At 45.1% G+C, this 26,429-nt stretch overlaps 1 protein-coding gene across 1 annotated transcript in view; it reads right to left on the bottom strand.

The window, feature by feature from the left end:
• Positions 1–26,429, bottom strand: part of AGBL1 (AGBL carboxypeptidase 1) — a 3,520,373-nt gene that overhangs the window by 2,326,522 nt on the left and 1,167,422 nt on the right. The window contains exon 13 of the mRNA XM_069624284.1: positions 22,999–23,088. Coding sequence (XP_069480385.1) covers positions 22,999–23,088 — 90 coding nt within the window. The remainder of the gene's footprint in view (positions 1–22,998; positions 23,089–26,429) is intronic.

Genomic DNA, 26,429 nt, shown 5'->3' with positions numbered 1-26,429 from the left:
ACACTTTGTGCGGAACCCTGACTGATAGTCATTTAGGAGGTGGAGTTGTTTGATTCTGGTGAATTGTTGTGTAGCAACTGAGGTTTCCAAGATTTTGACAATAAACGGGAGGTTCGTAATGGGCCTCTAGTTGGCCAAGTCCTCGGATCTAGGCTTGTTTTTTACCAAAGAGGTTGTATCAGGCCAGCCTAAAGCGTGTCCAGGAATGATCCGTAAGTGAGTGAGGCATTGCTGATGCTGAGGAACACATTGAGTGTGTTCCCATCAATTGTTTAATGATGGATCCTGAAAGTATATTGTCACGGTAAGAAGTACGTTTGAGGGAGGCAATCATTTTGAGGAGATCTGGGGGGAGCAAATTCAATCCAGGGGGGCAGTGCACGTGCCAGGGTGCAGGGGGGATGGTAATGCTGTGAGGGGTTGATTCAATGGTCTCCCAGGTGTTGGCTATTTTTTTCAATAGGAAATGTGTTGATTCAGTCACATTTTTCCTGAGTTGCTGGTACCGCAGACAATACCGGAAATTCATTACAGAAAGGGACCGCTAAAAAGCTTATAAGGCTGAGGATGACTTAGTCAAGCTGTAGATATAATTAGGCGATTTATTTATAATAGGGAGAATCTGTGTGTGCAGGTCAATGACCTCAGAAAGGCCAGCAAGGCTGTGGCAAAGACAGTCACATATCAAGCATTCATGATATAGACTCCAACATTCCTTAAAGGAATTTCATTGAGACAGGTAGGAGTGTGGTGTTATGGGCTCTATACCTGGGAAAAAACACATAACATCTATCTATATATCGAGGCCTACGGGTCTGTGCTGAATTCACTTCTGGGCAGGAGTGCAGGAGTACAAGGATTAGTAAAGGCTAAAATGCCCACTCAGCCCTCACACTTCTACAAACCAAGAGTCAACACAATCATATAGGTAAAACAGGCAGAGTTAAGTGACATACCTTCTTTGTCTTTTGTGCTAACATGGTAACATGGGCTGAGGGAAGGCTATTCTCTCAAGAGGGGTGTGAATGTGGTTCAGTAGCAACCCAAACAGCAAAATATAACCGTCAAATAAAAGACTGTGTAATCAAGGTTTCATTAAAACATATACTTTAGTCTAACGCATCATGTACAATAATAACTAACTAAAATATAATGTAAAAACCTACCTCTGTAAAAAGAACACAGAATATGCAAAGATAGGCAAGTGCAGCACAGGGATGAAAAGGCAGCTAAAGGACCATAATGTTAAAAAATTATATTTCTTGAGGTTGCACAATGGATTAAAATGGCCTAGCCAGTCTCCAGGGCCCAAATAATGGAACGGGAGGCAGATATCAGTCAATTGTACTTTTCTGCAGTTCTTGGTTGTCTGGCAGAAACAAATCTGACTTCTTGCTTGTGAGCAAAGATCAGGAGAATACAAAAGGCAATAATGGAGGGTCAAGGTGGATCAAATTTGTCGAACGGTTCTTAAAACAAGGTTCCAAGCAGTTTAAGTGGGGAAAACTCTAGGATCCCGGCTGTCTAGCCTCTCAGGGTGTTGTGAGTCCCAATCCAGGGGCTCAGGGACAAGATGAGTGTTTTTTCTCATGCTCCCAAACACACAGGAGGCTGACACACAACTTCAACTTCAACACAGTTTGCTCCTGGGTACTGCTGTGGTTGGCAGAGAGGCAGGTATTGCTTGCAGTATGTCACTTCTCAGATTGCTGTGAGTCCCAATCCAGGGACTTGGGGACAAGATGGGTCCTTGTTGTCAGACTCCCAAACACAGGGGAGGCTAACACTCAACTGCAGGGGACTTTCAACATACTGAGGTCCCGGGTACCACTGTGGCTGGCAGAGAGGCAGGTCGTGTTTGTCAGTGGCAGGTCCAACCCCAATGCTCCCTGGGGATGGTTAGGGGACAGAGCTTGCCGCTGCCTTCACCTCACAACTGAAGGACTGCCCTGCCAGCAGGGTCTAGTGAAATCTTGTTTCAGGATTGGAGTCCAAAGGATGATTCAAAGAAGTGATGTGGGACTCCTTCTTTTAAAGGTAAATGCTGATAGGTGATTTGACTAAAACGAGCCAGTCCTAGGGGTCTAATCCCTGCTCTTGCAATTAGTGGACCTAGTCATTCTGACATCACACCCAAAGTTCTTTGTGCTACAAGAAGTGGAGAGGACAGGACAAAGAAAGAGAGGCAGAGAGAAACAAGATGGCAGACGTTTCTCAAACTTGTACATATCTCCCTCTGGCTACACTAACCATGCCCATTCCCTTCTTAATATAATCAAAGGCCTTTATATATGCAGCACCCTGGTGTGAGGATACTCCCTATAAATGGGGGTATTAATTGTATGCCTGGGCCCAGGGCAGCTGTCTGCTGTGCGGCTGTTCCAGGCAGAGAGTGTTACCTACTCCAACAAAGAGCTCAAAGAGGAGGTATAGCCATTTCTCTTCTTGGACTCCAGCGACAAAGGCAGCATTATGCGATGCTGCTCCAGTGCCTCCTTCAAACACCACAAGTCACCCTCTCAGGCAGAAATCACCGGCAAACATCACCTAAGGTAAGGCCCCCATGGGCTGAGCACCGGCGCACTCGGCATAAATTCCTGGGACAAAGCAACTTTTATTTTTAAGAAGATCGCCTCACTTGCAGCACTTTAATTCTCACCATGAGTGCCTGCATTTCTGGGAGGCCACCTGTACTCCCATTACATATGCCTTTTGTTTACCATTCCCAGATGGCCCTTGAGAGCACAGGAGTGCATTGCTGGTTGTTTGTGGATGGCCTATGATTGGCTAAGACCATTTTAAACCATGACAATCACAGAGCCCCACTCTTAAGGCTCCTGTCTTTGCCTGTCTGGGCTTGGCTGGGCATGTGGCCTCCCTCTGTGTTACCACAAGCAGAGTTATGGGCTATGCTGGGCACTGCACCCTAGCGCCCTTGGACTGTGGCATCCCTCCTGCCATCACATGAGTACTGACTGTTGCTAAGGGGCCGGCCTCATCTCTCCTTGACTCCTACCTTCTGCATCCGAGCCATTTCTCACTGCCCTATCTCTGTTGACTTATGTTCCCTTTACTGATGATCCACCTCTTAAATTGATTCCTTCCTTTCCGGAGCTCCCACCACACTGCTCTAACTTCTGCACTGCTGTGCTGTAATGCCTGTGTCACAAGAGATTTTAGGTGTGCTTTCCACTTGCATTGATTGTGCCTGTTTAAAAATCGAATTTGTGACTGTTTAAAAATCGAATTTAGGTGTGCTTTCCACTTGCATTGATTGTGACTGGTTAAAAAAATCTAATTTAGGTGTACTTTCCACTTGCTTTGATTGTGACAGTTTGCGTAAAAATCAAATTTAGGTGTGCTTTCCACTTGCATTGATTGAGACTGTTGGTTTAAACATTGAAATTAGGTGTGTTCCCATCCTACATCTGCTGTTCTGCTATTTAAAATCCTACTTACTCCCTTGTTCTCAGTTTTGTCTCTGTCCCTTGCTCCCTTGTACCCCCGTCACCTTCAGCCCCCACTGTCTCTTTCCATTCCTTTTGTGTTGCCTTGTTCAAATGCGCTCTCCTGTCAACTCCCTCCCGTGTGCCTCAGCTGCTCAGCCTGGTTAGGTGTAGCACACCCTGTGCCCCTCATTACGCTCTCTATCTCTCCTATCTTCTCCAACTGATTCACTATCTCCTACCCTTCACCCCTCACCAAGCCTGGCAGGACGGAACTTAAGAAGGACACACTTGGCTCCGGTATTACCCAAATTGGTCGTTTACAATTGTTCGAATGAACAATTGACCGAATTTAAAGGGTCACAATTGACCTTTTCACAATTTACCGAATATATATATATATATATATATATATATATATATATATATATATATATATATATATATATATATATATATATATATATATAATGGTTTGGTAATATATATATATATATATATATATGTATACATATATATGGGTTTTGGGGGGTTTGGCGTTGGGTGGGGGGTTGTGGGGGGTGTACCCCCACATATATGGTACAATTGACCTTCACAATTTGGTCAATTGTGAAAAGGTCACTTGTCATTCGAGCAGTTGTAAAACAATCAATTCGTATACAACCTTGGCTCCAGCCCTGGCCTTCCTATCGCTGACCCCTACGTCAGTGCTTCCACCAGAGAGACTCTCACAACATCCTCTTCGTCGTTCCATCCCCCGGCCTATGGACTCATCGTATGGCTGCTCTGCTTTCTACCTTCTCTTCCTCACACATCAATGGTGGCACCCCCTGGGAGGTCCTTCTTTCCTTCTCCTCCTCGACCTGCAGGGTCATCATTAATATCTATTGAAATGCTACTGTCTTGGTACAAGGGCCTCAACCCAACCTCCTTCTTTTTGATAGGCTCCTCCCTCGCATTATCAACGTTCCACCTTCCTCATCACTAGCTCCCTTGCCAACTACACCTATAGCCTCCCTGGCTCCCTTGCCTGCACCTGGTCACACCGCCCTTCTCACTATGGCTCCTTTGACGTCCTCTACTACCCCGGCTCCCTTGCCCACACACTCAGCACTAACACCGTTGTCTACCTCTCCACGCTGGCACCCCTATCTCCATCTCCCACATGCCGCTCACGGTTGGGACCTCTGTCATCTGTACCCCCTGTAAGGCCTTCAATAAGGGCAATCTGCTCCACGTTGCCACACTTAACTCTCGCTCCAAGGTCAAGCACTCCACTGACATCAGTCACCTCCTTAAACACCTGGACCTCAAAGTTCTTGCTCTCACTGAGACCTGGTTTAAGGACAGCTCTGTCACGACTTTGACACACTTCTCCCTGAAGGCTACCAGATGTTCTATGAGCCAAGGCTTAGCAGGCCAGGAGGGGGAGTTGCCTTGAACTTTCCTGAGTGGATGCCTGTTTCTACCACTCCCATTCAGGCCTGTTCCTCTTTTGAATGCCTGGTCTGCAGGCTCTCTCTCTCTCTCCTGTGTCCTCTCATATACTCTGTCCACCTTCTATCAGCTGCCGGGCCAGTCCACTCTCTTCCTCTCAGAATGGGCTGACCTGGTATCTTCTCTCCTTTCCTCTTCCTCCCAACACCTATTGGGGGATCTAAACATCCATCTTGACTCCCCTGACTCTTCAGGAGCTTTCCGCAACCTATGTGACTCGCTCTCTCTTTCCATTCTACCCTCTGGTCCGACACACACCGCTGCCACACCTTGGATGCTCTCATCTCCACAGACATCCCTCACTCAATCCCTCTCACTAACTCACTCTCATGGACTGATCACTCTCTTCTCTCCTCTCACTTGAAGCTCTCTTCTCCTTTAGCACTGGAACACCCTCCCACCTACAAGGTCTTCCGACCCATGAAAAAAGCATCAGTGGCTGCCTCTGCCTACTCCCGTCTTCCCACTCTTGTGGCTGACTCGAACCCTGATACAGCCCTCTCTAACTTACACTTCTCCATCTTCAATACTCTGGACCTCCTTGCCCCTGTCATGAGGGTCCGACTGAACCCTTCCAAAATGTGCAACTCTTGGTACAACTCTGATCTGGCTGACCTAAAACGCCAGTGCAGCGAAGCGGAAAGGAAATGGGGATCTTCAGGTGCACCCTCTGACAAGCTTGCCTGCCGCCTTCTGCAATATAGATTGCATCCACCGCAAGAAAAGAGACAATTTCCAAGCCTGCATCTTCGTGGCATCCAAAAACATGGCCAAACTTTTCAAAGTCTGTAAGGAGCTGGCCAAACCTACTGCAGCCTCCTCCTCTATTGCTCCCACCCAGGCCTTTGTGGGGCCCTTGCTGCAGACTTCACAGCCAAAACACAGGACAGCCTGTCCTCCCTCTCCTCCACACCCACTCATACACCATCATCTCCTGCCCCCCCCACAGGCCGCCCCTAACACTCCCCCCCTCTTCTCTCCTCTATCTCCCCTGTCACACCTGAGGAGATTTCTAGGCAAGTCCGGTCTATGAAAGCCTCTACCAAATCAGTGGACCGTTGTCCCTCCAAAACCATCAAGGGCAACATCGTCTCTCTAGCTCCTGCCTTGGCAGACCTCTGAAACCTGTCATTCGCCACTGGAGTTTTCCCCACTCACCTCAAGCACTCTCTTGTGCACCCTCTGCTCAAATAACCCTCTGCCGACCCTTCTATTCCGGTAAAATATCGCCCAATCTCCATCACTCCTTTCCTGGGTAAACTCCTGGAGAAGTTGGCTATCTCTCAGCTTACTCTCCACACTGAATCAGGGCCTGATTCTCAAGTGGGTGTTAATTACCGAAAATGTCCTAAAAAGTGTTAATGACATTTTTGGTAATAAACACGTATTCTGAAGGTGGCGCATTCTTCCGAAGTCGGACTGAATGCGCCATTTTCGGAATATAGGTGCTGGTTTCTAGGATGGGCTGAAAACCGACCTAGCAACCGGCACTTTCGTTATCTCTCCTTTCGCATGGGTATTCTTGTGGCACTCCTCCAATTTTGGAACTGCCTGAAATTGGTGCCGAAGTACGGTACCAAATTGGTGTCGTTCAGGAGGAGTGCCACAGGAAGCACACAGCTGTTTGGGTGTGCAGATGGTGACAGGTGGGTCTTGCACTGCATCTTTGTTAGCAGAAGAGTGCATACTGCCATCAATGGTTCTACTATGGATGGCAGTATGCACTCTTCTGCAAACAAAGATAAACACATGCAGTGCAGGACCCACCTTTCACCATCTGCACACCTAAAGAGGGCGTACTTTTTTGTTTTCATCTTGCCAGCATTTTCGTTAAATAACAATTACCTCGTTATTTAATGAAAATGCTGCTGAGATTCTGCAATCCGCCTGTTTCCATTACAAACAGGTGAATTACAGGGAAAGCTCTATCATGCTTTGCGAAGATGCCCAGGCCCACATGAAAATAGCAGTGGTGCCTGGGCGTCAAGAAATGGCACAGTGAGTCGTGCTATTTAGCTCTTCAGTCTGGCTTTAGGGAATCCAGAGGCACGTAAACTGCTCCTCTGAACACCCGGGAAGACCTGCTCTCAACCGTTGACTCTCCCTCTGTCCTCATTCTACTTGACCTCTCCTCTGTTTTTGATAAGTAAACCACAACATCCTGATCACCCACCTCTGTGATACCAAAGGCATCACAGATCAGGCCTTGGCATGGCTTGCCTCCTTTCTCTCTGACCGTCCTTCCCAGGTGGAATATGGGTCTTTTCTCTCTGCTAATACTCTCTCTACTTGTGGTGTCCCCAAGGGATCTAATCTATCCCCCTGGCTCTTCAATGACTATATGGCCCCTTTGGCCCACCAGAGCTCTGCTTTCACCTCCAACTTTCAGTGCTATGCGGATGACACACAGCTCTCCTTCAGGCTACCCTCTGACTCTTCCGCCTCATCACTCATTCCTGACTGTCTGTACGCAATTCAGTCCTGGTGTGCTGCAAACAGTCTCTCCCTTAATGCCAGCAAGACAATGATCATCCTCATTTGGACCGCTGCATGCACTTTCCCATTCTCACTCTGGCCGGCATCCCATGGCCCTGCGCCCCCACCCAGCAGTGAGGCAAAAAATGTAGGGGTCATCTTCAACCCTACTCCCTCCTTCTCTTCTCATACCTCAAACATGTCCAAAAAGTCTCACTACCAGCTGCACATCCTCAGAGGTATTCTACCTTTTCTCACCTTCCCCCAGAGGCTCACTGTCTCCAGAGCCCTGGTCCTCTCCAGACTGGACTACTACAAGAGTCTCTTTCTCAATCTTCCTACTTCTACTCTCTGACCTCTTCAACTTATTCAGAACAGAACCACAAGACTTATCCTTGTCCTCAAGCCCACAGTCTGCATCTCTCTGTCACGGAAATCACTCCACTGGCTCAGTGTGGCTGCAAGCATCAAGTTAATTTCCCTCTTCATAGTCCAGAAGGCTTTCTGGGTCTGAGGCCCTTACTATCTACGACGCTCTCTTCCCAAATACTCTCCTTCTAGAGGACTCTGCTTGGCCTCCTTCAACTCTCTGCGGGTGAGCCGTTTCTCCAAACAAAGATTTGGGGGTAGATCCTTATCCTCTCCAAGTGCCTCGCTCTGGAGCAGCCTACCTACCTCTCTTCATTTGAGCCGGGCCTCCTTAAGTTCTGGAAACTCCTCAAGTCCTACCTCGTATCTTCCTCTTTCTCTCTCCCTCTCCCCTGCTATCCTCCTTTCTCGTTGCTTCTTTCCCTCCTTCCTTCCTTCTCTTCCCCAGCCTGAACAGCTAACTGACTGGGCGCCTAGTGCACCTCCAGAGTTCCACAGGTCCCAGGCTCCACCGCCAGTCCTGCACTTGCCTCTGGGCCTCTGCACTCTGCTTGACACTACTGCATTATGCTCTGTGATAGGGGCAACCACTCTGCACTTAACTAGTTCCGTGCTGAACTGGGCACCCTTGTCCCCCTCCACCTCCCTCACACGTCCATTTCTGTGCACTTGCACAACCTTGACCTTGAATGTTCTAGGCCTTTCAGGTCTGTCTGTCCGGTCATCCCTCTGTCTCCCCTCCCTAGCCTGGTCGTGCAGGAAATTCTCATGCATAGGTGCATTGGATGACCAACTACCAATCACTCTGAAATGTTGCCAGGCCAGTACTGTAGTTTATTATTTTTGTATGCCTCTCCCCCTTTTTCTCCTTTTATTTGTCAAGTACTTACTAGTAGATATGCCTCTGGCCTAGTATGCTAGCTTTTGTTGTTAGATCATTCAGAATCTTCAAGTCTAAGAATGACAACTGTATTCCCTTGTTCCCTTCCCGCCTTGAAGCGCTTAGAAGCACTGCACTTATGTATAAGTGCTGTACAAATAAACAATTACAATTACATTTCAGGTTCCTGGACTGGTACAAATACACATTATCTTCCACAGCTGAGCTTGTCATACACGTCAGCTGACACATGTGTGATATCAAATTGGAGGTGTCTCCAATGATCATAAGTAGTGCCATACACTAAGCATTAGATCAAGCATAGCTTTATTATTAGAGTTTATCCTCCCTCAGGCTATTTATGATCCACCTAGTCTTTGTACACGGTGCACATATTAAATCCACCCCTGCACTGCAGAGACTTGGCTGTCACTGCATCTGCCAAATGGGCAGCAGGGACCTCTGAACCTGCCCTGTGCCACTAGTAGAGCAGGCGCTGTAATTCAGGATACTGATGCAGCAGGACACAGGTACAAACTGTGCTTTTGGCATGGAGTTTATGGAAGGGTAATCCAATCAGCAGATTGCCCTTTCAGAGATGGAATTCTGCACATTATTTTATTATTTAATAAAAATAAAAAAGCCAGGGCTTTCACATCCTTGCCAGATGGCAATTCATCACACACACCCCACAGCTCTTCTAAGGGTCAGGTTCCTCCTCAAGGCAAGATAGTAGCTGAATGGCATCTGCACTAACATGTTGATGTCCAGACATAGGCAGATTGTCAATTTTATCTCTCAGTAGAGAGGTGCCCCAATGCCCTGTCAGTTATGACATCTTGGGGTATGCCACCTGAGAGAAGTTACTTTTCCTCTCATACAACCAACCAACCACAAATAGTGGATTTAAAGTGGTCTGGTGTGACTCTCCTGTTCTGTCAGTACATAGACAGGACGGGACTGAGGGCAACGTTTCCATCTCTGAATCCACACAGGGATTTCAGAAATGATATTAGAAGCTGTCAGATGTCCCAGCCACAACTTAGGGCCCAGCAGTTTTGCCAAAAACCAAGTCTGGTAGGAAACTCATGGGGCCTGGGTGAACAACCAACTCCTGGATGATGTGTCTTGCCCCAGAATTCTTGGAATTCTTGTCTATGTACTTGCCATGGTTCCTGGTTTTGGAACAGTCCAGGGCCTTCGCTCTGTTCCTGTTCCTCTTTTAGGAGTGGTTCTGGACCTCCACCCTATACATGGACCTCTGTCCAACTCAACAGACTCACCAGAGTGGTAGTGTCCCTCTGTTCCTGGCAAAAGTTAACCTGACGTGGGCCTCCAGCTGAAGACAACTTCTTCAGCTCTGGCAGGCCCTTCAGGTCTGAATCTTCTTTGTCTGTCATCTCAGGTATCTCCTTGATGCCTGTAGGCAACCTTGAGATCACTGAATCTTGTGCTAACTCCATAGTCACCTCAGAGGCCGCTGAGTCTTCTCTCACGAGAGAAGGATCCTCACAGGACTTTAGGCCTGGACAGAGAGCTACCAGTGAGACTGTTCTCTCACACTCTCCAGCCGAGGAAACCTCAGGGCCTTGGCCCTCAAGCACTTCCTCCGGTGCTGCTCTTCGAGCTTGCGCTCTAAGTTCTGCCTTGACTATGTTTGGGTCACTGAGGTAATTTCCGAACAAACACCCTACTGGAATGGTGTTCTTGACTGCAACACAGAGCAGGGAAGTGTTACCCCTCCAACTAAGCTCGAGCGCTGCCAAGGTACAGTAAGTCAGACCACCAAATGCTCTTAAAAGTTGTTTCTGTTTTGAAATGTATGGGCCTTCCTTCTAACATTGTCACCTGACAACTATGATACTCTCAGCAATATCATGCAACGCGTGAGACATCTCCCCATTTATGGACACACTGCCCTGAAATATTTGAGTATTGGCGGGAACTGGAGCCCTCTCAAAGGACGGTATCAGGTAATATTATCCCCATCAAAAATATTGCCGTACATATGGTCGTTGGGAACGGCCATAGGCGATATTTTTGGTGGGGATAATTTATGGGGTAAATAGGTGGGGGGCTTGCGGGGGTGTCCCCAGCTCCATTTACAAATATATAGGGGTTGCGGGGGTGTCCCCCGCAGCTTCCATGAGGTAATATTGCCGCAAAAATATGGCATAATTTTTGTATGGCGATATTTTTGCGGGGATATTATCACATGGAACCCAAAGGACCAGGTAAAGTTCCCACCCAGAATGAGGTCATTTTCAGACACTCACTAACTTAGTGGGGCTTCATCTGCTAAGATCCCCACATTAATTATGGCCTCCTCTTCCAGGAGTCCGACAGTTACAACTGCTTGCCATGCAACATATCCCCTCACAGAAAACAACCTCTAGGTGTTGAGGGTGTAGGAGCCTCAGTGCTAGAGAGGCCCTCACTCTTCTTTTCTGTGGGAGCTGACAAACCATGGGACTGGGATTTCCCTTCATGTTTTTGGAGTGAATTTCTTCGAGGAAGGATGAGAATCTCTGTCCTTTCCCTCCTTGTGTTGTCATCATTTCACTTGTCATCTGACTTGCAATCTGACTTAGATGAAATAGCCTGGGTCTTTTTCTGGACTCAAGTACTCACATGCTCATCAGCATCCTTGGCAAGCTCCCTAGGGTTTGTGATATTCTTGTTCACTAAATGCTGGTATAACCCATCCATTCAGATATTTTAGAGATTGATGCGCAAATGCCTCAAAGCGTAGATCTGCTTTCTTTTTTAGCTCTCTGATGCTCCTGATGTACTGTTCGGAGGGGTTTTGCAGAGCTTCCTGTGGACAGCGGGCTACAATTTCTTATAAATGGGTATCGCCTCAGGAGCCAACTGAATTATTACATAAGTGGCAGCTGTCAGTAGACGACTCATTAGGGCTTCACCCCACAGCTCTTCTTCCACATTCTGCATGTGGAAGGTGAGCTCCAGTCCCTCAAATCAATCATTTGTGTCCTTCCCCATCTCATAAGGAGGAACTAAGTCCTTGTGGATGTGGACCTAGACTTCCCTTGGGTTTCACCGCCAGATGTAATCCCTTCCCCACTGGAAGCACTCTTCTGGTTCTCTAGTTCCTTTTTGTGTAGTAGCACAAAATCTCTCCTTTTCATTCTCTCATCCCTCTGTTTCTGTTCCTCTAAAGCCACTCTCCTTTCTCTTAGAAGGTATCTCCTTTCCTCTAGGTCTTCTCCAGTGTTGTTCCTCCGAGACCTAGCTGAAGCATGTGACCTTACAGAATGATGAGACCTGATTGTGGATTGGGACAATTGGAACCAACGAGACCTCTGAGACCCCTGAGAGAATATACTACCTGCTCTCTGAGCAGAATGGTCAAAAGCGCTAACACTGTCACTCTCCCCATCTACTTCCACACCCTGAAGAGAAATGGGAACTTGAGCTGGAGGATCAGCACTGCTACTTGTGTCCTGGGAATACTCTCCTCCTCTGGATTCCTCAAAATCCTCAACAGTTTGTCTTTCTTCACCTTAATGATGCTGGGGAGTTTCCTTACTTGACAGTGTTACAGCAGTTCCCCTGCTGATAAGGTCACTGCAGAGCTCATGTCAAGTTCCATTGTAGCACTTAAAAAATATCTCTTGGTAGTGAAACTAACATTAAATGTACACTCTTATTTGGCTAACAAGGAAGTAGGCACAATATGTTCCAAATCGAAACTGCTGCCAACCAATGTGATAAATTGACTTCTGCCCTGCAGGAGAACAAGGATTAGTAGAGGCTAAAACACTCACTCACCTCTCGCACTTCTACAAACCAAGAGCCACACAATCGTAACTGTAAAACATGCAGAGTTGAGAGATATACCTCCTTGACATTTTGTGGTAACGTGGGCCGAGGGAAGGCTATTCTTCTGGAGGGGGTGTGAATGTGGTTCAGTTCAGTTGCAACAGAAATAGCAAAGTATGAGAAATGTCCAATCAAGGTTCTATAAAAATATATACTTTAATAAAACACATCATGTACAAAAGTAACTAACTAGAACATAATTAAAAAGCCCAGCCCTGTAGAAAGAACATAGAATATGCAAAGATAGCAAAGATGCAGCACAGGAGTGTTAAATGACTTCAATTCAGCAATCCTACTAAGTCAGTGCCTCGTCTGGGACGCCCAAGGGAAGCCCTTATTTATATATTTTTATGACAAGTTATACTCTGGATAATAAACCCTTATATAATGCCCCTCTCTTTGAATCCCCCTGACCTCACTGAGCCAAGAAGTAGGTTTGTTTTGCAATTTAAAAGATTTATTGGAAAAATTAAACAATATATATATTACACTTTTATAATAAATTAATATTTGATATCACACTTAAGAATATGACAGTGATCAACACTGGGTGATGTTACACCAGCACACCGATTTAATTACTTAAGAGTTAGTATAGGGAGGAAAAGGTAACTGAGAATGCTTTTATGGTTTCAAGGAAAAACAATGATGGAAAGAATGCAGTATAGAAATAACTGGTAGGGTTTCACAAGAGATACTATGTTCACTTTTCCCCTGGTGGCAATTCACTCCCCCCCTATGCAATAGAGGATGGAAGGGAGAGCACACAGTTCTCAGGAATACAATCAAATGTAGTTCAGTTCCCCCCTAGCAAGCTTAGAACACAGGGATGATTTTAAAACACAGGCAAAATCCTTTTAAATGTGGTGGCAATGAAGTAAAATATGCTAAAAATGGTTTTTAATTCCCTATAAGAGATTCAGGGTGGGTGATAGCTACTTTAAATTAGTTTAGGATCACTTTAGCAATGCTCTATGAATGATTGTCAGGTTGCAAACAAATTTCAGCAAAGGAAAGCAAGAAGCTGCTATTTTGACAAGTGAAGAAATTTGAGCCAAATCGCAAATCGTGGCACTTTTTCCGAGTGTGCCGAGCGCGATTATGGAAAAAGTATAATGAATAAGTTGGTTCTGGGTTCGTTGGAAAGCCTAGAATCTTAGCTTTAAAAAGGAAGTTAAATCTTGCTTCTAGCACAAACGGTTTAAGAGATACGGACGATTTCGTGAAGGTAGATTTTCAGATATTAAATAATGATTTAAAATGGCAAAATGACACTTTTACAGGTTTAAGATCGGAGAAGGGAACACGATTCCTATGATGCAGTTCTGGACAGGTTCAAATGTTTTGAATCAGATTATTTTAAGCTAAGAGATGGGTTCTGCACAGTTCTAGCTGGGTACTCACACTATGAATTTGAAATAGGCCGTCAGGGTCTGGTCAGGTTGGGACTGGACTCCAGGCGGTTGGTTCTGAAGTCACAGCTATCTGGGTCAGCTCTGCTCTACTGGTTTGGTCTGGATCCCTGGTTCTGCTCACAGCGATCTGGTCTGGTCTCTCTGGATACCTCACTGCTTTCTGGGTCTGCTACCGGTTCTGGCAAAAGTTCTAGGCAAGAATCCAACAGCTCGCCCGGCTGTAGAATAGTTTGGTTGGATTGCTGGATTCTGAAGGCCTGCTGAAAAAGGATTTAGCTGGTGGTCCAGGCCTCTCTGCTTTAAGTTCTGGAGTGAAGTTCTGGATCTCTGGAGTTCTGCATTCTGGAGTTCTCCGTCAGAGTGCTGAGCAGGAATTCAGTTGAAGGTTGGAAAATGAATCTCCGTGTCTGGCTTCCAGTGGCTCTTTTTATGTCTTTTGAAAATGGGTATGGATGCTACTTTTCTGTGCCCACCCCACTCATGATTTGATAGGTCAAGGATTTCTCTTTGACCTGATTTGAGAAGGGAGCAGTGAGTCATCAGGTGTCATCTTTATGGCATACAGAAAGAACATTCCCCTTTGCTTTTACCTTAGAAAATCATTTTCATAACTAAACACATTTCCCAGATACACAAGTGGTTGACATTACATATACACATCATATATCACATACGGTAGTTTCTGTTCCAAATCTGATGTTTCTAAGAGCTTGGATTAAGAAATGACAACATTTTGCGCTTTTTGGTTGGTTTACCAATATTGGATTTTTACCAAAAATGACACAGATGTACACTGCCTTTCTACACATATTCCAGTAAATTTTCATTTTTCTAGCGTGAACCCCGTGTCTGCAATCTCCATAATTCATGGGGTTTTGCCTCAGAACATGGTACAGAGTTCTAACACCTCTTAAAATGTGCACAGAAAAATCACAAGAATAATGATATTAATTATATAATTTTGACAAGTCCGTACTATGAATTATCCATCTTTTTTTAAATGATGCTCTGGCCCAGAGGGGTGTGGTTTCCCAAAGCACATGGTGGAATTTCTGGTTTGTCCACTTCCTCCAACTCAAGTTGCTTACAGAGGCACTGCCCCTCCCCGTTTCTCTCAAGAGAAGCCATTTGCAACCCCCCCTAATTTAACATTTTCCTGAGCCAAGGAAGGCTCATTGTTCAGTTTCTTGCAGTCCCCAGCTGCTCCTCCCCTAATCCAATCAGAGAGGTGTCATCTCCCTTTGGTGGGGGCAGCAGAATGCAGCCAGGCCTGGGAAGAGTGGCTGAGCAAGTTTCAACTCCTGTCGGGGGTAGTTGCCGGGCAGAATTCACTCTCTTCAAGCCTGGCTTCAGCCAAATGTCACTTTTGTTCCCAGTTTTTCTTCATTCAAAACAAACTTACAATTTTTAAACATGCAGCTAGAATGCTGATTCTAAGTTCAAAACTATGCAAACTATGTGACACTCAACAGTAGGTCACCCCTTTATTTTAAACATTTAGATTTTCGTGTCTTTCAGTCCAATTTAACTTAGGCTGCTGACATCCACAGCTCAGCCAGTTTTGTTATAAACATTGTTTAGGGCTCTTCATCTTTCCAGATTTTGTATGCACACAAGACTATATTCTGCCAAATGTCTGCTGGTGTTCATTGAGATTTTTGAATATCTTGCAATGTTTAAAATAGGCATTTTTAGCTTGCATTTCAGAGAAACAAAGGTGAATTCAAAGTGCTTTTTGAGCCAACCGGCACTGCTGTTTTTCCTTTGGCACACATTTCACCCATGGCACTCCTGGCCAATCACACTCGCACTGGTGGGTGGCAGGTCAGGCGAACATTTTTGGTGTGCGCCAAAACTGCACGGTTTTCCTGGATTCTGGTGCAATGTGGGCTTTTTCGGCCATCTTGGATTTTCTAAGCCCACAGCACCAAATGTTGCAGCATAATAGTCCAAACGTGGGTCAGGACACCCAACAGGAGATACAAAGGCAGTAAAAAGACCGCACTGTTCAACAAGGATATTTCTTGTGGGTGCAAAAGGGATTAAAATGACCTAGCCAGCCGCTAAGGACCAAAGATGGTCCACAGGGGAAGATATCAGTCAATAGTATCTTTGTGCAGTTCTTAGTGGTCTGGTATAACCAAACCTGACTTCTTGGCGATGTTGCAAAGATCGGAAGGGTACAAAATCCCGCAGCAGAGGGTCCTGTTAGTTCAAATGATGTGTGAAACGGTTCTTGAAACGCAGCTCCAAGCAGTTCAATGGTGAAAAACCCTAGAATCCCAGCTGTCTTGTCTCTCAGGGTACTGTGTGTCCCAATCCAGGGGGTCAGTGACAAGATGAGTTGTCGTTTATGCTCGCAAACACGGGGGAGACTGACACACAACTGTAAGGGTTCTTCAACATGGTGAGGTCCTGGCTACGGCTCTGGCTTGCTGAGAGACAGGTCTTGCCTTAGCAGCAGGTCACTTCTCAGGTTGCTGTGAGTTCCACTCCAGGGACTCAGGAACTATAACGGATCTGCGTCCTTGGGCTGCTAAACATGGGGAGGCTGGCGCACAACTGCAGGGGTCCTTCAAGATGGTGAGGTTACGGGTACCGCTTTGGCTGCAAAGAGGCAGGTCTCATTTTTCACCGGCAGGTTCACCCCAATGGTGACTGGCGATGGTTAGGGGACATAGATCACCTCTGCCTTGGAACTCCTGCCTTTGCCTTGCAACTGGAGGACACTGGAAAGGACTGCTCTCCCAACAGGGCTCATTGAAATCTTCTTTCAGGATTGCAACCCAAACGATGATTCAAAGATGTGGTGTAAGACCCCTTCTTTTAAAGGTAAAAACCCCGAGGAGATTGGACTAAAGCTTTCCTACTTTAGTGTTCAAATCCGTGCCCTTGAAGTGAGTAGATTGTGCCCTTCTGACATCACACCATATGTGCTTTGTGCTACAGGAATTGGAGAGAACATGAAAGAGAAAGAGAGGCAAAGAGAAAGAAACAACATGACAGAAGTTCCTTAACCTGTACAGACCTCCCTCTGGCTACACAAATCCCGCCACCTCCGTTCTCAATAGAATCAAATCCCTTTAGATATGCAGCACCTTGGTGTGAGACTACTCCCTTTGAATGGGTGTGCTCCTTTTATTCCTTGGCCCAGGGCAGATGCCTACCATGTGACTGTCCTTTGTGGAGGGTATTGCATGCTGTCACAAAGAGATCAAAGCGGGGGCTTGGGCATTCAGGCTCCTGGTACGAATATGCATCACCTTTCACAGCTCAGCTTGGCTCCCAGGAGCTGACATATGTGTGATATCAAATTAGATGTGGCTGCAATGATCATAAGTAGTGCCATGCACGATGCCTTAACTCGGGGATTGCTTCATTATTAGAGTTTATACTGCTACCATCATGGCCTATTTATGATCATTATAGCTTTGGTACAGGGGTGCATTCCTTAAATGGGGCCCCTGCACTGCAGAGACTTGGCTGTCACTGCAGCTGTCACAATTCATCATACGGTCCATCAAACATCATACATGTGCCCAACATTGATGGATGCAAGTGGACTGGCAAGCGCATCAGTTGTGCTGAAGCACAGCCTCCTGTAAATGTGCATGTCAACTTTCTGAATATGCATTTTTCAAAGTAATGTGAATAGAAACTACATCCTCTGCACATTTTTATGAACATTGCCTTTCACATATTTTGCACAAATTCTTTTTTTTTAAAGATAATTGTTTTGCCAGCTGTAAGCAAACTTTTTTTTTCTATAGTAAAGAAAAATCCAATCCAATTTAGACATGTTGCTTTCTTTGAGCATCCAAAACAGAGCATGTTCTGTACTGCGGACCTAGTCAATTAACTGTATATCGTGTTTGCTGACCTCTTCAACCCAATGTTTACAGCAACAGCTCATCAGCATGAACTATCACAAGGTTTACCCAAATATGTCACCCAGGTCGCTTGAGATTTCCCCCGATCCCCAATCACACTTATACCGTGAACATTCGGTTAATTCAGGGTTCTGCTGAATTTAGTTGCCCAGGCTTATTGATTAACTGTTTTTTGAGACAAGACGTTGTTGTTTTTATCATGGAATTCCCTATTAGATAGCAGTTTCTACAAAATACTTTGGGCCTCATTACACGTTGTGCGGTAACCATGGCGCTATTAGCGTCATGGTTGCCGCCGGTATTTTAACCTATCCGCCTTGGTGGATGGCGGAATTACCGGCCTACTCCAAGGTGAGTGGGGCCGGTAATTCCCCATTCACCAAGGCCCTTCCCCATTCCCATTTTTGCTCCCATAGGGCATAATGGGAATGGGGAAGGTGGTAATTACGGTACCGCAAATTGCGGTACCGTAATTAGCACATAGGTCCCTTTGCGGCACCCTACTTTAACGGCTGGTAAAACCAGCAGTTAAGGTCGGGTCCTGCAAAGGGAACTCATAGCAAGGCGGTAAGGGTTTACCGGTACCGGTGCCCTTACCGGTACCGGTAAACCCTTACCGCCTACCGTGTAATGAGGACCTTAGTTTCTTAATGGACTTTACATGTTTCACAGAGAGTATGTTTAGTAAACTATAGTTGTGCTGACTGTATTTTGTAGACACGTTGAGGTTTTCATGGAATTGTAACAAAGGGTTTCTATTTCTAGGTGCAAGTATTTATTTGTGGATGTTCTTGAGATAAAGGTGAGAGGTTTCAGTTAAATACATTTGCAAAGTGAGTATGTAGTTGTACATTACCTTTAAGTATTCACCTATATTTACTGAATAATGTTGCAAGCAAATGTATGCTTTACTATGCGTTCATGAAACTATCTATAGGATATTAGAAATTGTAATACTATGTAAATAGCAACGTTTTAATTTGAAGTTCATGCTTAGAGATATTAGCCTATCTGACCCTGGCAAACTGACTGAATGACCAATTTGGTCGAATTTGATATGGGTTCATTGGCATTTGGGCCAATTTGACTGCATGTATTGGCAAATACCAACCCTGGAGAGCGGGGGCTGCAGGGATGTCCCCGGCTATCGAGGGGTGGTATTTAGCAATATTGGGGGTGTGGGAGTGTCCCCCGCTTCCTCAAAATTGGAGGCGGGGACAAAAATAAAAAAAAACACATATGCGTTTACATTGGGCATCAACCAAATTGATTTACGATCAGTTTTCCACTATCACATTTCATTCGGTCAGGCATACCCAAACCAATCATTGGGCCATGTATGGTGTTAAGGTAACAATGGGGCCAGTAGCGCTACTGGCACCGTTGCTACCGTACCACCATATTATGAGCTGTGCTCATGGGTGCCTGTCAGCCCGCCAGGCCTCAATGCGAATGGGGATGTACCGGTTCTGGTACCCGCGAAAGGGCAATTACCGGGTCCGGCGGGGCCGGTATACCCCGGTAATCGCCCATTCGCGAGTGCCAGACCTGGTTGCAAGTTTGGAGGTAGCCTTGCCAGTTTCACCGTCAAGGCTACCTCCAACCTCATAATGAGGCCAATTGACTTTTAATAAAATGTGTATTTTAAAATTCAAAAATAAAATGTTCATACATGGGCTTTATCTACTGTGCATGTGAATGTTCTTATCTGAAGAAAAGGAACTATCTCAGTGATTACACAAGTAGGGTGTTTTAATGATGTTTTAAGAAGTCTTTGTCAGTGAATGAATGAAGATGAATTGTAATTATAATATGTTGGCCTGTGGCTATATTTTCTGACTGAAACAATTGAGGCTACTCTCTAAAGTGGATAAGGTGATCAGAGCAGAACATACCAGAATCATACAAAAGTTTCCTCTGATTTTATGGGGAAATGCAACATTTACACCACTGATGCAAAACTGAAGTCAGCCATTGACTCTGGGATGCAACTACCCCAGAAGGTCTTTAATAGTTTACGATAACAGGGCATTGTTCAGGCATTGTCAGACTCCCCACCTTCTAGTTCACTACGCAATCTTGATCAGATTGCTGAATTCCACCACTTCAAGCCAAAGTAGTTTTTCCGGAAAACTTCACACAAACCTATCACAAAAGCATTGACCAATTACATAAAGAAAATCTCTCTCAAGAACCACAACATGCCTGAAAGCCAAGCCACTAAGACGAACTGTAATCAAACCTCTTGGCGCAATTGACATTAAGCGACCCATGAGAGAAACAATCAATAAACAAAGATAGCATGTTCATCGCAGAATTCACCATAACTCCAGCCATTGAATGTCTTCTGCATCAGACCTCTCTGAGAATGTCAATGTCTACATCAGCATATTCAACCATACCCTAACTGTGTCCATCAATAACAATGCAACCCTGACATTTCAACAGAACAACCATAAGATCACTGTACCTTGGTATACACCAGAACTAATTAAAGGGCCATCCTCACACAAGAAGGTGCTGTGGAAAATCCTACCAATATGGAGATTTCATCATTCTGAGAACCCTTTGTTCACCATGCAGTACACTCATATCCAGTCCCAAAGCAAATTACTAGACATTAACCATTGTGGATGCATGCACTAATAGCAGAGACATCATCCAAGCCATAAAGCATTGCATCAAACCCGTGTAAGCACCTTCAATACCACAATTCCCTGACAAATGCAATGCCATCAACAATCTTTTCACCAAAATTACAGACAAGACAATACATTGCCAAATCTAAACTCACCACAGACGTTCCATCCGTACCAGTCACAACATATCAAGATAAACCAAATTCAGGACAATTACTCCTGAAGACCTGACCAACACTCTTGTAGCCATTGTGAAACCCATCACCTCATCCTCCATTCTGAAGGTCATAAATGGTGTAGCACTCACAACAACTCTCAATCAATTCTCATTGTCATCAAAGCATCCCTCATGCATGGAACCTTCTCATTGGAAAATTGGACCAAGGCCCCTTGCTGAAGAAACTCACTCTCATCCCAGAACACCAGGCCAACTAGCCCTCTCTAACATACCCTCTTTGACTGAAGGACAAAAAGATTGACAGATTCATATCTCAATTTTCACACTCTGGGAAATCTGTGGGCTTTATTATTGACTGTAACTTCGTATTCAAAAAACAAAACACAAAGAAGACCCAAACCGCATTGTCTCATCTTGTGTTTCACCACTTAGGGATGCATTGTATCTCAACTCTGAATTTCAAAGCAATTGTCTAGGCCCTGATCATCTCCTACCAAGATAGTGGCAATTCTCTACTCTCGGGTGTCCCAGATGCCATCTTGGTCCTTCTGAATGCTGTCCAGCATGCAGAAGAATATCTAATAACAAGAAAATTCTACTACATCATCCCACCCTCCAAGAGCTGCCCTGGCTACCCTCATCATGCTTAAGGCAGCTTGCAGTACCTACAAAGCAGTCACAATCGAAACACCATTATACATGGCTGTGAACTCACTATCTCTAGAGGTAAACATATCACCAGAAGCAACCACAGCACTTGATGCTAAACACAGAAATGAAAGGGGCAACCACAGGAAACAGGCATTTCCTGTCTATGGAGCCTGCCTCTGAAAGAAACACGCCCCCCCCCCCCATTTCACACTTCAAGGAGGATCCTGAAGGCCCTATACTTCAAAGAATATCTTGCTATTCAATGATTGCTCTCCTTCCAGGGGTGGACTGGTCTACAGGGAACTCTGGAGTCTTTACAGTAAGCTCTGCACCATGGGCCTCTTTTGCGTGATCCCCTATTTTATTTCATAGGAAAAGGGTTGGCTTGCTGAAAACGTGTAATAACGGGGTACTTTGAACATTATTTCCAGGGCCTCTTTTGGTTTCCAGTCCACCACCTGCTGAAACCTACTTCTCCCCCTCAAGAGTTCTTCACACCCTTGATCTCCCATCCATACCTGCTGTCTTAGCTACTCCAGCACCCTAACTGCAAACCTCTGGGTGTATACCCTATGTACAGTGTTCAGTTTATTCCTAGCTACTTTATTACTTTATAAATCCAATACATACATACATACATGCATACATAAATACAAACATACATATTTTATGGAAGTCCTCAATCTGGTAGGAATCTAAGGACTGCAATGTCCAGGCATAGGCATGTCTAACCCTATGTAGCTATGCATTACATATGTAATGTATAGAGTATGCAAATTAACAAGGGGGGGTCTTGGGAGTCCCTCTGACAGACATTAGTCCTGGTTATGAGAGACTTACCCAGAGTCTTTAGCTCACTATCTTTCACAGAGAAGAAATATCCCACACATATCAGTCTTTGTCCTGCCCAGTGGCAGTCCAGCACCGAAATGCTAGGCCATTCTCCTCTGAACAAGAGTACCAACAGCAACCCCAGACACGTGTTTCGGTCTGGTTGGACCTCATCAGTAGGGTGGAGCTGTGCCTCTATAAGAATAGTGAGCAAGGGGTCCACGTCTGGATTCCCCTAGTAATTTAGGGTGAGACCCAAAGTTACTTAAATATGCAAATTAACAAGGGGGGTACTGGGAGTCCCTCTGCCAGACATTAGTCCTGGTTACAAGAGACTTATATATGTATAGAGTACAAACATAAATTCCCCATTCAGTTTTACGGTACTACGTCCTTTCATCATCAGGCATTTTTACGCCTGCATTTGAAACATATATCTAGTAACAAAAAAGTTCATTGAATTTTAAGGGGCGGTTTGGGGGCCGCACTCCCAAAAAACAATTCAATGAACTTTCTCGTTGTTTTATACACTTTTAAAATGCAGGAGTAGAAATGCCTTATGATGAAAGGACATAGCACACAGTTTTACAACGCTCGATCGCCACCCACTTCTATTCATGCTCTCTGCCAATGGGCTTTACTCAGGGATGAAATGAGCAGAAGCCACTCGTAGTCACATATACAGGTAAATGACCATCTATAAACTACAGTGATTCCAAAATCAAAGAACACATCTTAGGTTTCTAATTCATAAGTCATAAAGTAGTTGCGTAATCTTGGTAGCAGCCATCTCTACTCTACAACGCGTTTTCTTACTTTGAGAACCATGGTCATAACTTTCCTTATTGTAATGAAATGGCCTTGACTTTTAGAGACATACTTACGGGCGCACTTGAATAACTTTCCGAAGGTTTCCTGATTCAAACTTGGAATAGAATTGTAAGGATTCTATGTCGTCAGAATGATCCAATGGGCTGGAAAATATCCAAAAGAACAACCATTGAAACAATAGAATGGCAAATTCACAACCCACCTGAAAGCCAATCATGTTGAATAACAGTGATAATAAGACAATATTTCAGTTTTAAGCATCACAAATAAAAAAGGATTTTAGTGAACTGGAAGCGGTTCAAAGAATGGACATTGCATTGAATAACCGAAGACTTGGCCTATAATAAAAGATCCAATCAGCTGATGAAAGGTCTATGGGTTAGGTCCCAAGCTTTGCCTTTTGAGAATAATCAAAACTCACCTTTGCTAAACTGAGTACAGTGAGTCCACCAGTCAGCCCCCTAAGGAGCCCCATTTCCATGAGCCATGGCAAATAATTATGTTAATTGATTGAGTGATGCATTCCAAAACGGATTGGGGGTGGAGGTTATTTTCATTAATAAGTGTCAATAAAGGTCCTCAGGTGTTAGCAGAGAACATGTTCGGTCATAGACCGTAGGTTTCACATCCATAAAGCCAGTAAATAAAGAAATATAATTGCTGAAATTCAAAAGAATTTGGTAGAGTGAGTGGAATCAGACTTTATCCTTGCTGTCCACATGGGGAAGGACTTACAGTGATGAGGTACCTGGAATGCCAGCTTCATGGTCCTCTGTGAAGCGAGGGCCATTAAGGAGTACTATGGCTATCAAACCAACATGTGTCCCTCTCCTCGAGGTTGCAGAGGCTAGTCACCAGGGTCATGTGAATAGCCCAAAGTTATTCAGAAAAAATCTAAAAACCCCTACACACCAGTAGCCCTTAGCTCTTGATCAATGACGGCTTTACCTGTGTATATAAATGTATATTCTGTAATGCTTAAATATTCTGCTAATATTACTGTGTAATGTGTAAATCTGTAACTATGTAACGATGATGCTATGCTCCTCAAACCTGTAACCATCCTCTTAGTTTGCACTAGTGCCTAGTTGCCTTTGGGCTTTGAGCGCTTTATACATGAATTAATTAATTAACTAATTAATTAATTAATAGAACATGAAAAGGAGGTTGGTAGTTGGGGGCTGGAGTCTGTGTTCTAAGGAAGAAGAAGAGCTGTGCACCAGTGTGGGCCGAGAGTGGCTCCACAGCAGACGGTGCAGTTGGTGGTGGGCTTCACGAAGACTGAGGGCAGGGGTGGTGCGGCAGGTAAGGAGTATCGAGGGATACCCAGTGGGAAACGGGAGAGGAACAGTAGGGAGAAGGAAGCAGCACTGACCAACCTCTCTTGCTGGCTCAGCCAGACTGGAGGGTGAATTTGCAGCAATTACCAGCCGAGCCGATTGTATGTAACTTTGCTCAGAATACTGCTTCCTGGTTGGTTGAGCCAATATGAAAACTCAAAAAGGTATACTTATATGGAATAGTATACATTTGGACATTCTAGCTCAGCCTGTGATGGTTTTGGAGGAAAATCTGGGTGAGATCTGAGAGAGGTATTTTTAATGCAAGTGATTATTGTTCTGATCATGTTGTATGGGAACTAGAATGTATGTTTCAAACACAATACCTTTGAAAAAGAAGAGCAGAAACATAAAAGTCTGCACTTGGAGTAAAGTATATGTAGAATTAATTTGCAGTCACTTAGGAGTGCTGCTACACTGCGGACTAGAGGATAGCTCTGTGGCAAAGTGCGGGTCTTGGAAGCAATACCACGCTGAGCAAACACAGGCTTGGATCCTGGACCCACGCTTGAAAAAAAATATATATAAATAGCCTGCGCTTCCACAATGAAACTAGCGCCTAGATACCTACGGGTTATGTGCGCTGTAAATAAATAAATAATACATACAGTAAACTGTATTTTTGGAGAAGTATTGTTTCTCCCTATACACTGCATAACAACGGAAGGTTCTCCTTCATCCACTTTTGGAGCTGGGGGCTGGGCAGTTCCTATTTTGCCACAATCATTGGATACATGTTCCGATGAGGAGGGGCACTCGCCTCTCATTCCAGTGAAGCAGAGGGGCATGTGTTGGATGCTTTTTGGAGATGTATATTTACCTGTGTGCATGGTAGAATGCATAGGCGCAAGCTGCACTCCTGGGAGTTGTGTCTGCTCACAAAGTCTGCCTACACTGTGCCAGTTTTGTCCTTCGGTATGTTTAAAATGTGAGTCCAGCATTACGGAGTGCAGTGCGCACTTGAGTTTGAAATGGTGTGAGTGATACATTGCAGGCATGCAGAATGCCTACAGAAATAAAGCACACCCAAAGGTACCTGCATGCATTCATCTCCCCCAATAAACCCCCTCCTTAGGTATGTTGGACTTCTAAAAGCTCATGTTGGGATTGACACTAAGGGCCTGATTCACAAAAGCATGTTATAATGGTGCAGTGCCACAGGAAAACGCTCTGCCAATCAGGCCCTTTGCTTGTTCTGCGACTATGGAACTGGATTGCAGAGGGAGAGTTATGTGGGATTTATGAAGCAGCCAGTGTAATGTTTCCCCATGAACTCAGTAAGCATTTTTTCTAGAGGCCATTTTGTTTTCTCTTTCCCCACCACATTCCTAATGAAGGGTTGCATTTCACCTCCTTGTGGATCAGGTCACAAGGAAGATCCTGTTCTGCCAGCAGTGTTTTATATATGATATGATATGGCATTTATAACACGCCTATACAGAAGTGTTTCAAGGTGCGACAAGGCAAGGGAGGGGAAACACGGGACAAAAAACAATGATCTTACTAGGCCTAGTGACATTGAGATCACTGAAGTGCAGGGGTGCGGGGAGGGGAGGAGGGCTAGCAGGAGGGCGGGTGGGCGCACGATGTGCTGCTAAAGAAGGACACACTTCTAGCGCTTTACTGGAGGTGAGATGCAAGTTTGTGCTGCTCGTGAGTTATGCATATTCTGTGCTGTGCATGGGTGAATGTGCAGACACATGGCCTGATCTCGAGTTGGGCGGCTTCCCGCCTGGGATACCAAACTTTATTAGCATTAGCAACCACCCATCTGGGGGTATTACTGCCGGATCACGGTTTGGGTGCTAACTGTTCGTCCCCATCCCCCACTGGGTCTATTGGACCCAATGGGGAAGTTTCAGGGCAATCACCATGTGGTAATACCACCAGCGGGAATTGCACCAAAAATTGACATCTTTCTAGCGTGTTTACCCCCAGCTCTGAGCTGGGGTAAACACAGCACACTTGTGATTGGGGGACCCGTCAATGCAGCAGAATCAGGGTTACTGCCGCAATTAAGGGCTCCCGCCCAACTCATGGTCAGGCCCACAAGCTCTAATCCTGGGCACGGTGTGTCAGTCAGCAAAGTCTGCATACACTTTTTGGCATGTCAGCCTTTTGTATGTTTGGAAACTTGAGTCCAA

This window comes from Ambystoma mexicanum, chromosome 11 (genome assembly GCF_040938575.1).
Source record: "Ambystoma mexicanum isolate Mex_15411 chromosome 11, UKY_AmexF1_1, whole genome shotgun sequence".
Lineage (NCBI taxonomy): Eukaryota > Metazoa > Chordata > Amphibia > Caudata > Ambystomatidae > Ambystoma > Ambystoma mexicanum.
Note: the sequence above shows the minus strand (reverse complement) of the source record. Positions and strands in the feature narration are given on the sequence as shown.